The sequence below is a fragment of the Manis pentadactyla genome, chromosome 9 (genome assembly GCF_030020395.1).
Source record: "Manis pentadactyla isolate mManPen7 chromosome 9, mManPen7.hap1, whole genome shotgun sequence".
Taxonomy (NCBI): Eukaryota; Metazoa; Chordata; class Mammalia; order Pholidota; family Manidae; genus Manis; species Manis pentadactyla.
Genome location: NC_080027.1, coordinates 95,373,176 through 95,388,385, shown reverse-complemented (window position 1 = coordinate 95,388,385; position 15,210 = coordinate 95,373,176). Strand labels below are relative to the sequence as shown.

Sequence of the window (15,210 nt, the reverse complement as noted above, 5' to 3'; positions counted from 1 at the left end):
ATAAATCTATAGGCTTATAGTTTTCATGAAATTTAGATACTTTTTAGACATTATTGTTTAAGTATATTTTTCTGTTCTCCCTCATTTCTCTTCTCCTATCCTGAGAGTCCACTTACACATATGTTAAACTGCTTGATGTCAACCCACAGGTCTGTTCCTTTTTCTTTTCTATTTTTTTTGTCTTTAATTTTAGATATTTTCCTGTGTCTTAAAGTTTATTAACATTTGTTTCCTCCACTGTCTAACATGCTGTTAATTCAATACAGTGTATTTTTCATCTGAGACATTTCAGACTTCATTAATTGATGTTTAATTTCGGACTTTTAAAAAATATCCCATTTATTTCCTTATTATGCTTCCTTCTCTACCTTTTGAACATTTAGACTATATTTTAATAACTATTTTATCCTGATATCCTTCTATTTCTGTCATCTATTATTTTTCTGAATCTTTTTCTATTCATTCATTTTCTCCTAGTTATGGGCTATATTTTCCTGGTTTTTTTTATTCCTGAAAAATTTTTCTTGGATGGCTGACATTGTGAATTTTACATTGTTTGAATTTGTGTTTTTTGGAATCACACACACACACATACACACACTCTTCCTACTTAAAAGCAGTATGATCTTTTCCAGGCTTGCTATGAAGCTTAGACTGGCCTGGTTAGCCTTTGCTCTGATGGTAATATTGCTGCACTACAGGGGCAGTATGCTTAAGGACTCTGTTGGGTGCCACATTTCTTAGGAAGTCTTTCTATTTTGCCTGGTGAGGATAAAAAGTATTTGGGGCTCTGTGTGCGGCTATGGTTTTTCCCCCTGATCCTTTCCAGTGACTCTTTCCCCAGCCTCAGAATCTCCTCACATACATGTGTTAATCACTTAAGACTTGAGGGCACTACATTTCAGATCCCTGGGTCTCTTCTCGCTGTGTTCCCTGCCTCATGAATTATAGCTACTTTAATATCCTCAATCTCAGCTCCATCCTTAACTCAAGGATCCACCAGGTTCTGTTGTGGTCTTCCCTTCATTATGTTACATCCTGGATAGTGTCTTGAGGCGGCAAACTTGGACAATCTTAATTATCCCTTTGTTTCCTTTTCTGTGGATTCACTATACTCAGAAACCTAATGTTTAATTATGAAAATCCTCATTTTATTTATTTTATGTGGTTTTCCAGTTGTTGATGAAGGGATTATAAATATATCGTCACTCAATCATGATCAAAATAAAAGCCTCTTATCCTCACATTTTACCAATATTTCCACTGGATCCAGAGTTTTAGGGTACCTTTTTGTTTTTTCTTTAGCAATTTGGATATATTATTCCTTTGCCTCCTTGATTATTATAGTCTCTGAGGAGAAGTCTGAAATTATTCTCCTAATTTTTCCCCTTTATCTAGTGTTTTTTTTCCCATTGTAATTTTGAAAAGATTTTCTCTTTACATTTCACTGGTTATTCAGAAATTTGAATTTGCTCTGACTTGTTATATTCTGAGTGTTTATGCATGTTTGCATAATTTTCATTTTATTGGGGTTCATTGAGATACTTCTGTGCATATATTGGTTTTATCCAAGTTTGGAGAATTTCAAGCATTATTTTGTAAATATTTCCATCCTCCTCTCAGGAATTGCTGTTACACAAATATTAGGCTCCTTGATGTTATCCAAAAAGTACTGAGTCTCTCTCTTTTTTTTCTTTTCCAGTTGCAGTTCATATACTTTTCATGATTTCATGTTATTGGTCTTTTTCCCTGCACTGTCTAATCTGTTATTAATCCCATTTAGAGGATTTTTCTATTTCAGATATTGTGTGCTTTATTTTTAGAAGTCCGATTTATTTCTGTATCTATTTCTTCTGATCTCTTCTTATGTCCATGTACTGTTTTAAAGTCACTTGTCTATTAATTCCATCATCTCTGATTTTTTAAGGTCTGTGTCTAATGACTGATTTTTCTCTTGGTTATTTGGTGCATATATCTTATATCTAGTAATTGTTGATTGGATACTAGCTAGTCTGGATTTTATATGAGTGTCTGGATTTTGTTATCTCCTTCAAAAAGTGTTACACCGTGTTTTGAATGCATTTTTTTGTAAATATGGTTGATATTCTATAGTCTTATTTGTTAACATTGTTAATAGAGGTTTAGCTTTTCTTCTTTTTTCGTAATATCTACTGAATGCTTGGGTGTTCAGTAATGATGCTTTTCTGACTGGTTAGAAATTGAATATCTCCAAGCACTGTGTGAGCTCTGGAAATTATTTGGCATACAGATCTTCATTCTTCTCTGCTTGTTCTCAGAGTTTAACATTACAGTATTCAGCAGCAGACTCAACTGTGCATGTTTTGTAAACTTCTTTCTCACTGGTGTTTTGTCCTGCAAATGCCATCTACCTTGCCTTCCTCAGTATCTAATAATCAGATAATTAACTCTCCAACAGTAAGACCTCTGAGTTATGCTTGAGATTTCTTTTGCTGCATAATATTCCAGAAAGTGCCCTCAGACAGAAGGTGGTGATTTTAGGGCTTATCTCATTTGCTTCTATTTACACAAAGATCATGGTCATGCACTGCTATTGTCTGATATATAAAAAGAGTTCTGTTATATATCTACAGTTTTCATTTCTTGTTTTATATGTTTCTGTCCAGTTCTTTAGGGAAAGAGGGTAGGTAACCTTAGTCTCATGAATTTTTTATTCTTACTATCTAGTTCTTTAATTTGTTTCATATTTCATATTAATTACATCTGAAATTTATTTTGTTATGGAATTAGATGAATATCTAATTTTGTTTTTCATCGTGGTTAAAAGGCTGTTTACACATTTATGTCATTGCCTATACTGTTGCAGAGAATATCCTTGTGTAGAAGACTTCTAAATTCCCTTTTTTTCAAAGGAGATTTCTAAAAGATTAACTACTATGCTTGAAAAATTATCATGATACCTATTGCCAACTGTTCTGTGAAAAGTTTCTGTTTATATAACAGCCATTAGTGCCTAATGATAGTCGTCTCACCTTACTTTCGCTGACAATGCAATATATCTTGATGAGATGGCATGTTGTCATATGCTTTGTTTGTATGCTATTTTAATTGTGTCCTTTCCCCTGTTTTTCTTTGTGTTCTAGTCTTATTATTTTTCATATGATTTCTTTATAGAGTAATGATATGAACCGTATCACATTTGTTATAAAATATCCAATTTTATTTATATTTTTGCTATTGAATATAGTTAATTCTACAAGTTTCTCCTTTTATGATTTATTCTATAGGCATACATTGTTTTATTGTGCTTCACTTTTTGAGCTTCACAGATACTGCATTTTTTACATATTGAAGGCTTATGGCAGCCCAGTATTGAGCAAGTCTGTTGGCACCATTTTTTTAATAGCATTTGCTCACCTTATGTGTCTGTGTCGTATTTTGGTGATTCTCAACAATATTTCAAACTTTTTCATTATCACTGTGTTCGTGATGGTGATCTGTGATCAGGGGTCACAACTTGCTGAAAGCTCAGATGATGGTTGGCATTTTTAGTAATAAAATATTTTTTAGTATATGTATTTTTTTAGACATAATACTGTAGCATACTTAATTAGATTACAGAATAGCATAAACATGACTTTTATATGCACTGGGAAAGGAAAAAATTCATTTGACTCACTTTATTGTAACATTTGCTTTATTGTGGTCATCCAGAACTGAAACTGCAATATATCCAAATTCTGTCTGTGATTCCTTTCTGGTTGGAAATTCTTCATTATCCTGAGATCAAATAGTTATTGATTCCTATTTTCTAGCTTTTGAAAAATAAGTTTCATATTTTATGTTTGAAATTTAATCTGAAATTTATTTTGTTACAATGTCAGATGAAAATGGAATTTTATTTTTCTCCAAAGTAAAGCAAATATTGTGGCACCATTTATTAAGTGTTTTTTTTTCCCATGTATTTTGTCATCAACTTTATCATCTATTAAAATCTTATTAAATAACTTGTTTCTGGCTGACTGACATCATTGATCTTTCTTTTTAGTTGGTGTGCATCCTGTACGTGATTTTCAACATTGTGGTATCTCTCAAAGTCTTAAGGCAGAAGTTTTCTTATCATTGTGTCTTCAGCTGCTCACAACAGTTGGAGTACATAGGTGCTCAGTGGCACTTTATGTGTCATTCACCTGACTGTAGTCTCAGATCTTTTTAATTGATTCTCTAATCGCTGTCAGAGTTCTTTTTAAAATTATGCTGATTTTTTAAACCCCAACCCTTTGACATTCTGTATTTATAGGATAAATCTCAAACCTATATCATGTCAGTCAAGGTCCTAAAAAAATCTGGCCTCACCTTTTTTTTTTGCTGAAATTCTGTCATTGCCCTGTGTATTATTCTTCAGCTACACGTGTTCCTTGTGTGTTTCCTCGCCATTGCTTTTTTCTCTATAGAATAAATTCTTTCTACAAACATTTATTAATTGTCTGCTGTGTGCAGTTAATATACTAGGCTATTATATTAGAAACATAAAGATGGCTAAAACTTGCATATCAGTCTTTTGTAGGCTTCCCTCATATCCTCCACTTGTGAAAAATCCTACTCTTCAAAAACCTAAGTGAGGTAGTACCTTATCTGTGAAGTCTACTCAGATCATTCCAATAAAGATTAATCACCCTGTGCCCCCAAAGCATTTTTAATATCAGAATTACAAAATTTATCACAGCCCTCTTGTTTTTTAATCTATTCATGTATCTCCTTCCTTGGGAAATTATGGTCAGGGATTATGTCTTAATCATCATTGTATGCCTCTTTTCCTCTTTCTAGTGCCCAACACAGTGACTTTAATAAAAGAGTTGATGCTAACTAAATGGAAAGATGGTTAAAAGCCAAGGTAGAAACAGAAAGAATATCTAGAGGGTTGGGTTGGAAATCAGGAGAGAGTTGTATTATCAAAGCCAAGGGAGGTTTTCAAGACGAATGGAGTGATGGGCAGTGCTCCAAGCTCCAGAATGGGAAGAAAGGGTGTAGACTGTAAATAGATCATTGGATTTGGCAAGTAAGAGGTTCTTGGTTATCATAACAAGAATAAGTTCCGTTAAATAACAAGGGTAGACATCAGAGGCCAGCAGATTGAGAAATAAATAGAATTCTTCTCCTTAAATATCTTTTTTTTTTTAGCTGATATTTTCACAGAAATTGGCTGGAAGACAAATTGAAGATATATGATCTAAATAAAATCTAGAAGCCTGCATATATTATATTGATTTAGGGAAGATCTATATTTTTTGTATAGCAGATGAGGTAGGCCTGACATTATTTTTGAAAATGTAGAAATCTTACCAGTTTTCAAATTTTCATCCCATTGGAAGACTACCACAAATCTACATAGAAGTCACAGGGATCCTTTCATCAAAGTTAGTGATATTTTGTGTAAAACATGGCAGAAATTACTTTGTCCCAGAAATTTTTCAGAATGGTTTTACTGATGATCCATCATGCTTCTTTCTATTTACTGTACTTGTTTGAATGGTAATGCATTAATAATATATATATGACAATGTAAAATGAATGAATTTTGGGAAGTATCTCTGAATAATTGTATATATATATGGTTTGACTTTTGGATACTGTATGTGATCATTTGTAAGACATGTTTAACATTTCTGCAGTCAGAATGCCTTTTTGATGTGTCATAATTTCATTTGGCAACATTTTTTTTTCTTTCTTGGTGTTAATAAAAAAGGATGATGCTGTTGCAGCCAATAGCATTTTAGATTTGATAAAACAGGACAATATAATAGAGAGTACTAACACCTAGAGACTATCTGTCATATATTTTAATTTTGCTATAACTGATGTTGAGCCACCCTTGTTTTGGAAATAGTTACATGATATTACCCCCTTCTCTTTATTATGACAAGGGGTTAGGCATGAAGTTTATCTTAAAACAACGATAGACTCTTAAGTGAAGGTATAGTGGGAAAAAGGAAGAAGGAATCTGTAAGGAACCTTTTTTATGTTACCTAAGTTGTGATTTGGTGTGTAAGGAAGAAATCTTAGTTAACTGTAATTCTTACAGTTTATAGAAGGACTCAGGGTCAGTTCATGTGAAGGTTACTTAATTTCTGATCTTAAAGTTAAGGAATCATATACTGATTAGTTCATTTCTTTCATCACAGACATATATTGAGTACCTGCCATGATACATGGCAGTGTACTCAGCACTGTCAACAATACTTTACTGTTCCTGAAAGATTTCTTAAGACATTGAAAGGGTACAACAGACGTCAATAGTCAATTCACAGTGCTGGAAACCTATTCCTACCTCATCTACCTTGTTGAACTGAGAGATGAGTTGGGGTTTCTTAACTAAAGAGGCTGGCCTACATGGAGAGCGGGGTGCTTGGGTGCAGGGAGCACCCTGTAAAAACTTGCCGACTGCTGAATGGTGTATTAGAGGACTAACAGGAAATGAGCGGGCTTACAGTATTAAGTGATTATATGAGGAAAAGTTGGTGCTGGAATTTATTATTGAAAGAGAAGGAATATACAATGAGAACAGTAAAGGGAATAAGGGGAGCTTCTCAGTCCACCTTGGACATTACTAAAATAAATTAAATCCTTATAGTTTCTTACTGTAGAAAACATAGATTCAAACTTTGAAAACATTTCTAGAGATACCAATTATGGAATACAAGTTCACATAAGTCAGTTGCAGTGAATTATCAGTCCTTTCTTTAAATCAAATGTAAATAAAGTAAGTAGAAATATTACCTCTGCTGTGTTCATTTATTTTAATAATATCTCAATACCTAATCCATGAAAGAGCAAAGCAACAGTATAGTGAGGGGGAAAAGCAATCTAAGGATGCATACTTCTTTCCTCTGGTAACTGAAGGTTAAATGGGTAGCAAGCAGAATGCCTTAAACAAGATTGGGATATTGATTAAAACGCTGATTTAACAGCTCGCAGTCTCCCCTTGGAAACCTGGAAAAGATAAGCCAGCTGCTGTCTAAGAGTGCTCAGTGTCCACTGAGAGTATACTATCTATCATCACAATATGGTGATGAGAGGTGTTTTATGTTTGTGTTAATTTCCCCCACTAAATCAGTAATTATTACAATCCTGTCCCTGCTGTTTACCCTGCAGCTGTTTTTCCATTTGTCGAGAGAGCGGGTGTTCTCTGAGGACCGCACACGTTTCTATGGTGCAGAAATTGTCTCTGCCTTGGACTATCTACATTCTGGAAAGATTGTGTACCGTGATCTCAAGGTAAAAAAAGGAGTATCAAAATTTTTTTTTGCAGGGACTATAGGGACAAACACAAAGTAATTACAAAGTTACAGTTTGGAGAAAAGCAGATTTAGCTAGGAAAGAAAGCACCCTGTTTAAGAATGTAGTTCACTGCATTTGATAGAACATTTCATTCACTGATATATAAGTAGTCCTTTATGCCCAAGTTTTTGATGAGCAAAATTACTTATGCGTGACTGCTTTGAACAGTCTACCAATCCTGTTCCATTTTTCTGTAAAAGTTAGAAATAATGTTAAACATCTGATTAAAAGTTAAGTAACTTTTCAAGTGAGTTTTAAAATAAATTTCATTATGTTCTAACATCATTTGATGTATTATGAAGAAACTTCAATAATAAGTAAGATTATTTGTTGGGAGGAAAATACTTGTTTTGGTTTTGGTAGGTTTAAATACCTGAAGCATTTTAATAGAGCCTTTTAAAAATGTGTTTAGTTTCCATTTTTAAAAGTACTGTATTGTTTTATGGGCAATAGTGACTTGATTTCTTTAAACTCCTTTCTAATGAGACCCTCAGAATAGGTCAGGGTTGGCAAACTTTACATAAAGGCCAGATAGTAAGTATTTTCGGCTTTGCTGCCCATAGAGTGTCTGGCACCTCCTCCACTCAGCTAGTGTAGGGTGGAAACAGCCCCAGGAAGCTCATAAATGAGTCTGTCTGGCTGTGTTCCAGTAAAAATTTATTTACAAAAAGGGGCACCAAGGCTACATTTCACCCACAGGCCATAGTTTGTTGACCCCTGGAGTAGCTCATAAAAGGTAGTAGGAATTTTCATGACACTGTTCTGAATTAGATTCACATTACGGAAATTTGTACCCATGACTCATTTTAAACAAATTCTAAATGTGACAATCTTATTTTCTTACAAGGTAAATCATATCTAATTTTTTAAATTAAAATTTGCACAGGATTGCTTCATTTATCAAGTACTAGTTCATTTAAACTATGATTTGTAGAAATCGAAGTTACATGAGTCTTTATGAAATTCTGTTTGTATGAAGTGAGGAATATATCTACATATTATGGCATGTGAAAGAAATCACAGTTTAGCCCCTCCCATCTCACTCCTTTCTAAACACCTGTGATTCTTAAGTGACCTAATTATTTAAGCTGTTTTCTAGGTTATTTCACGATGTTCCTATCATGTGCCTTTATGTTATGAATGACCCTAAGGAGTAACTGTCTCAGAAAGTTTCATTTACACAAGGACAATGAAATATAGGACGTATGTTCACATAACATAACTGAAAAAAAGCTTTTAAAAAGGTATAAAACGCTGTATTTAGGAAAAATGAACTATATAACAAACATCTTGATCAGAAATGACCAGCTATCTGATTGCTGAATGGAACAAAGGTGAATATAAATCAGCAGGTAATGGTGTTTATCCTGAAACTTTTTATAACCAGGAATGTAACAGAATTCAGCATCCCTGTATCTTGATGTCTGTATGGCCAAACAATCCTATAATGTTTCAATATCTTGAAACTAGATTTTAAAAAAAATTAATTAGTTATATGGCATGACAGAACTTACAAATTGAGTTTTTTGGCATTTCCAAATTTACTTAGAGATAGTTAGCTGTTCTCTGCCTGTGTCTACTCTCCAGCCACTTTGTATTTTGTGATTCCTATTTGTAGGGAGAAAGGGGGGAATTTCCTGAATTCAAGAAAATGAGAATCATTTTGAAGTACTGAGTAACATACTCAAAATTCTTGAAGCTGAAGGTAGAATTATTAGCCTAGAGAAACAAAGAAAAGAATGCACATTGGATTACCAGCATTGATTAAGAAATATAATTGAGATAGTCTAGGTCAGCATTCTCTATTAAATGAATGAACATATTGGTGTATTGACATTCATTTAACATGAGTTTTATTGTCCCATCCTTTCTGATGATGGAATTAGACTAAATTTATTAAACTGCAATATAAAGTTCCTGCTTAATACCAGCCATGTAGTCACCATATGCAGATCACTAAATATACTAGACAATTAAGTGGTGTCTTTAAGGTTTTTAAAAATAGAGCATTAACTTAAAGGTCTAAGTAAATATATAGCATAGGACAGAAATAATATGAATATACTCCAAAAGAATACACATAATGTAAAAAGCCAAGCATTCAAAACGTACACAAGTGTTATTTGTATCATAGTGCACAGGGTTATGCATAATTGAATGATCATAAAATAGGGCTTACAGGTGAGGTCACTGAAGCCGAGAATAGAAGTCTAGTAAGTGATTTATTCAAAGTAGTGGACTAAGTTGGTGATATAGTCAAGATTATTGGAACCCATGAATCCTAGCTCCAGGCCTAATGTTACTTTCATTATACCATTTTGCCTTTCTAGAGTTAAAATGAAATCTAGATGGGAGAATGAATGCATTAGATTAATATTGGAAGATATTTGTTAAGTCTAAAATCTGAGTAAAGCTAGTGAAGATAAGAGAATGAGTGTTTTAAATATCCTTATACCGGATGTAACAGCATCATCAAAAACTGATTTAGTATCTGCTTTGACTGATCACAGATTGGTCTTGATCGTCTCCTTACTAATGAGTTTGTGTTTATTCAAATGCAAATCCATTGGAGGTGCCTATGGTAGCTGCACCTCTCAAGTGAAGCAGTACCTATTTGCTGCTGCCCCATTATTTCATGTGCAAGTTAATTAATTTTATCAGCTCAGAGTAACTAATAACTTAGTGTTCATAGCAACAGATAAATTATTGCAACCTTCGTTGTACTTTAAAAAGTCAGTTTGCTTATTGGTCTATTAATATATATCATGATATGAAATTTTGTTTCATAAAGACCCAGATTCCTTGTGATTACTTGGGAAAAACTAATGTTGCTTCATGATACCATCTAAGGCTTTGTCAATAGCACAGATTAGATAAAAAACTTCTTTTCTGCTTAGTTCTTATTTTGCAAGTATTACCTTTCTTTTCAAAGACCATGGCCATGCAAGTACAGAATAGGCTGAATAGGGACATTAGCAAAGGTGCATATAATGATACTGAAATTTACTAAGAATTAATTCACCAGGAGTTTATGACAGGCCAGGGGGTAGAAAATAATACATAGGTTGCTACTCTCTTTGTGAAAAACCTAATCTTGTTTTCTACCTAATCAGAGTTTAATGCTTAAGTTAGCTCTTTAAATTATTAATAAATTCCATTACATTAGGAGAAACCGCCAAATAGATTTAATTTCTAAGACTCGGTGATGGCACAGAGTGATGGTTTCAAAGAGTCTTTTGTCACAGCCCTCCCAGTCTTCCTCATCTCCCTGGTGTTAACTCCAAATAAACCGACAGTCTAAATGAAATCAGCATGCCTTACATGCTGAGTCTCAAGACACAGCCCCCAGCACCCGCTTCTAACAAGGCAGTCACTCTGGATTCCCTCTTTTACAGAGATTTAAGTAGCTCTAAAATTAAGTTGTACTATTGGTCAAGGTTCCTTATTTGTAGTAAATACTTAAAGAGCTTGCTGGGGTGTCTGCTATTATACATTATGATTCTGTTCCTAGCTTAAGAAAGTTGAAAGTGAAGAAGTGTCTTCCTTTCAGTATTTTAGCACACCCTCTTACTTCCATGGTCATAGGTCAGCTTGCAAGACGTTTGGTACTTTGATACCCATAAACCTATCCAGTGCAGTGTACACAGGAGGATTTCCTCACTGCATTCTTGTGCCTAAGGCCATCTTGGTACCAAGCACAGTTTGATGTCACCATGCTTGCTACCCTGGGATGTAAGAGTGAATGACAGGAATGGTTTGTTTACATTGCTGCTCTTAGGAACTGCTGTTCTCATTCCTTTTTAAATCACAAGTCAGCCATTTAAATAAAATGACCTCAAAGATATATACATATATGACAGATAGATATTAGAATGTAACATACATATCTCAGGAGTCAATGATATGCTCATAGGAGTCAATGGCACATCCACAGTGAGCTGCCCAGGTTGGCAGGGCACAGCCCGAGCACACACAGAAGCCCGGCTGTGCTCCATGATCATACCCACGTGGCTCTACCCCTCCCATGTGACACATGCCTTGCCTCCTTCACCACGGCCCTTACCCCATCTGTTCAGGCCGTACCTTAGGCTGACCTTAATTCTTACTGTATCATTAGATTTTTAAGCTGATTTATAAAAGAAGTAGGATGACCAGTTGTCCTGGTCTCTTGAAGACTTCCCCTGTTAAGCCCTGTGTCTTGAAAACCCTCCCAGTTTTGGGAAACTGGGACTCTTGGTCCACTTCAGCCTGCCCCTTTCTCCACCTCTATCCCTGCATCTTGTCTCAGTCCTCCTCCCTGAACCATTGGTGTCCTAGAAATGAGGTAGGAGATTAGAGAAATAGTTGCAAATCAGGACTTTTTAAAAATATATATACTTCTTAGTATTAAAAACAATGTTATGCATTTGATACTTACGTATCCATCCATTTCAAAATGACCTTGTCAAAATGTGGAGAAATAGTGCATGTATCATGTTTCCACAAATACTTCCCAGTGCATAGAAAGAGGAATCAGCATAATATACAGCAAACAGGGATGGGAGTTGGAATGAAATGGAGTAGATAGGACATTCACGTTTTATTCAATATGATTATGTATTGAAGTTTTTAAGGAATTTTTATACAACATTAAGAACTAATTTGCTCTTGTTTTTATGTAGTATCATATATTCATATATTAAAACAATAAGCATATTTTTCAAAAAGAGGAGGGCATAATACGTTTCTATTCAACAAAACAACAGTCTCCAGTATAAACTTCTCTGATGGGGAGGGAGAAAGAAGGGGGTGTTTTTTGAAAGAGAAGAAAAAAGGAGAGAAAATAAAGCAGGAAGAACAAAAAGTCCAAGGCAGAGAGAAAGATAATGGCAAGAAATAGAAGTAGACAGTGAGATTCTCTCTTGATGCTTCTGACTGATTTCAGTACTTAGGACTTATTGTCATCTGTGTAAAGTGGGCTTAAGTTTAGCTTCCAGTTAGAAGGAAGTAGAAGGAAGATGCAGGGTATGACTTCAGACAAAGTAATAGAACTTTTCTTTTTGAAAGTTTCAACAGTATGTTTAGGGTTCATTCAGCTTTCTACAGACAAGTAAAAGGAGACTCACTTCTCAGAAGTAAATACAATAGGTGAAATGTGCATTGAGCATGAAGTCCAGTGGGGCAGCACATGTAAACACTCTACCTGAGTTCTGAGGTCTCTTGTGACCGTTCCTGCCATGAGCACAACTTGCTTAATTGTACTTAGTTTCTGGTCTGTAAGACATTATAAACAAGATCTTATGGATAATATAACAAGTGTTTCATCATACTTGATTTGATTGGTATCTTGTTTATGCTCTTACGGAGTTCTGTGTTGAATTTGGTATTGGCATCAGAGTTCAGGTAAGCACTTTGATACACTATCACATTAAGGAGTAGAATAAATATCTACTCCTTAAGTAAATTAATTTTCATTTATCCTGCGAACATGTTTTTCACCTGTTTCTTATTTATTTCTTATGTGCACCTTTAGGTTGTATCTGCAAGACTGGGAAAGGTTAGGGGCCCCATCTACTTAAGGTTATAGGATCACAACTCATAGCTTATGTATGTCTTTGATGATAATCATAACTTTGGTTCCAGTTAGGAGGAAAAAGAGCAATTTTTGTTGCCATTTTTATTTGCACTGGCTTTGCACAACTTCCTTCCCTCCTTGCGTTTCATAATTTTCACTTGAGGCAGATGATCTTGCTACTGGGTTAAACCTTTAATATTCTCTTTGGTGTTTTTGAATTAAAGGTTTCAAAGAGATTCCAACTTTATACTATTTATGATATATATTTTCATTACCTGTTGAATGTTTGACTTTGATATTTTTTCTTTTTATGTTTAAAAGGGTTGGTATTTCTTTATTACAAAGAAGTGCCAAAGAAGTGCAAAAGAGGATATCGCCTTACCTTACAAAATAAGATTTAGGTTTGATTTACAACCACCACCAAAAAAACATTTCTGTAAGTGAACATTTTATAGTAGCAATAGGTTCCCAAGAGAAATTGTTGAAAACCATCTATATGTATGTAGAACAAAAGTTCATTTCTTTGGGATTGTTTACATTATAATTAATTTTTTTTAAAAAAGGATTGATGTTTGCTTTGAAAAGTCATTCAAACTTCAGTCTTCAGAACTTACACAGTAATGGCTTTGACTCCCATTGGTTTAAAATTCAGTAATTTTATCATTGTGAAGTATTTGATAAAATGTTTCTTTTTACATATGAGTTAGAAATTACAGGGTTTGTAATTACTGAAAGTTTCGTTAACTACAACTATATCCTTTTTCCAAAATACCGTACTCAGCAGTCATTAATTTTTTGAGGCAGTATTTTCCTATTTTTGAAGACCATAGAACAAATTATGTGATTTTTCTTACCTCACAGTTGGAAAATTTGATGCTGGATAAAGATGGCCACATAAAAATTACAGATTTTGGACTTTGCAAAGAAGGGATCACAGATGCAGCGACTATGAAGACGTTCTGTGGAACACCAGAATACCTGGCACCAGAGGTAGGCTGCGGCTCCACTTATAGGGAACAAAAGCATTAACATAATGTTGTGAAAAGGAAAGCACTTAAGCACTTTTTAAAATTACAGTACCTCCTATTTTTTACTTGGATTTTAACATGAATCAAATCTATTTTGCTCCCAGTTGTTTAACATAGTTTTACAGGGCAAGAATATATAGATATTAAATTTTATGAACTTTATGAGTACAAATGTACTAACTCAATAGAGTAAGTGCATTTTTATTTCTTGGCCATATACATTTCTTGGTTATTCCCACTTTGGTTCATTTATTACAATGAAATAATTGAATGACTTCAGCAAGAATGTTTAAGTTTTATAAACCATCTTGGATTTTCCTTAGGAACAGAAATAATGATAATTTGGATTTGTGGTATTGTGGCCTTTCATACTTAATTATCAGAAAGTAGTTCATTGGGAAAGTTAATGAAATGACAGTAGCTGCATTTTGGAATTCATGCCAAAGCAAGCTCCAACCAATGACATCCCCATACTGAGGGTTCCATAAACATTCATTAATTTGTTTACTCAACAAATATATTTCATGCATCTACCGTATATTGGGTATTTTTCCGAGTGATGTGGTTATAGAACAAGACAGAAAGTACCCTGCTCTCAGGAAACTTACTTCTCTGGTGGAGGAAGACAGAATAACAATTAGTAAATAACATAATGTCATGAATAAATGCCAGGAAGGGAAAAACCTAAAAAAAGGGAAGAAGGGTGTGGTATGCTGGCTATTTTCAATAGTGTTCAAATTGCTATTGCTGAGTAACAAATCACTGCAAAATCTAATGCTGAAAAACATCTGTTTTATGTGATTGCACATCCTGAGTTGGGAATATAGTCAAGGGACAGCAGGGGTGGCTTATTTCTGCTCCACAGTAAATGAGGCCTCAGCCAGAAAGACTTAGAGTAGGGGAGTGACTGGCTGGAGCCAGAGTCTGGAAGCATCTTCATTCATATGTCTAACGTTTGGTGCTGTTATCAACTGGTGCCTTAACAGAGCTATCAACAGAAGCATTTATAGATAGCCTCAGCCTCTGATTGTGACCTGGGCTTCCTCATAACCTCATGGCCTAAGGTAGTCAGACTTCTTTGGCTCTAGGTTCTAAAGTGAATATCCTAGGGAGCAAGCCAGAAGCTGCTTCCTTTTTTTTTTCTACCCAAGAAACCATCAAGAAATGCTTTATTAGGTTTTTGAAAATTTATTCACAGTATTTTAAATTTTATTAGGGTGCAAGTCATGTACCATAAATAAAGTATGCAGTAGTGGTTTTTAGTAAATGCACAAAGTTGTGCAACCTACCACTAAATCCAGAATATTTTCA

The 15,210-nt window shown here is 34.4% G+C and overlaps 1 protein-coding gene across 3 annotated transcripts in view; it reads left to right on the top strand.

Moving 5' to 3' along the window:
- AKT3 (AKT serine/threonine kinase 3) overlaps window positions 1-15,210 on the top strand; it is a 339,823-nt gene that overhangs the window by 245,804 nt on the left and 78,809 nt on the right. For all 3 annotated transcript variants that reach the window (XM_036887665.2, XM_036887664.2, XM_036887663.2), the window contains 2 exons: window positions 7,132-7,254; window positions 13,733-13,861. In XM_036887665.2, the coding sequence (XP_036743560.1) occupies window positions 7,132-7,254; window positions 13,733-13,861 (252 nt within the window). The remainder of the gene's footprint in view (window positions 1-7,131; window positions 7,255-13,732; window positions 13,862-15,210) is intronic.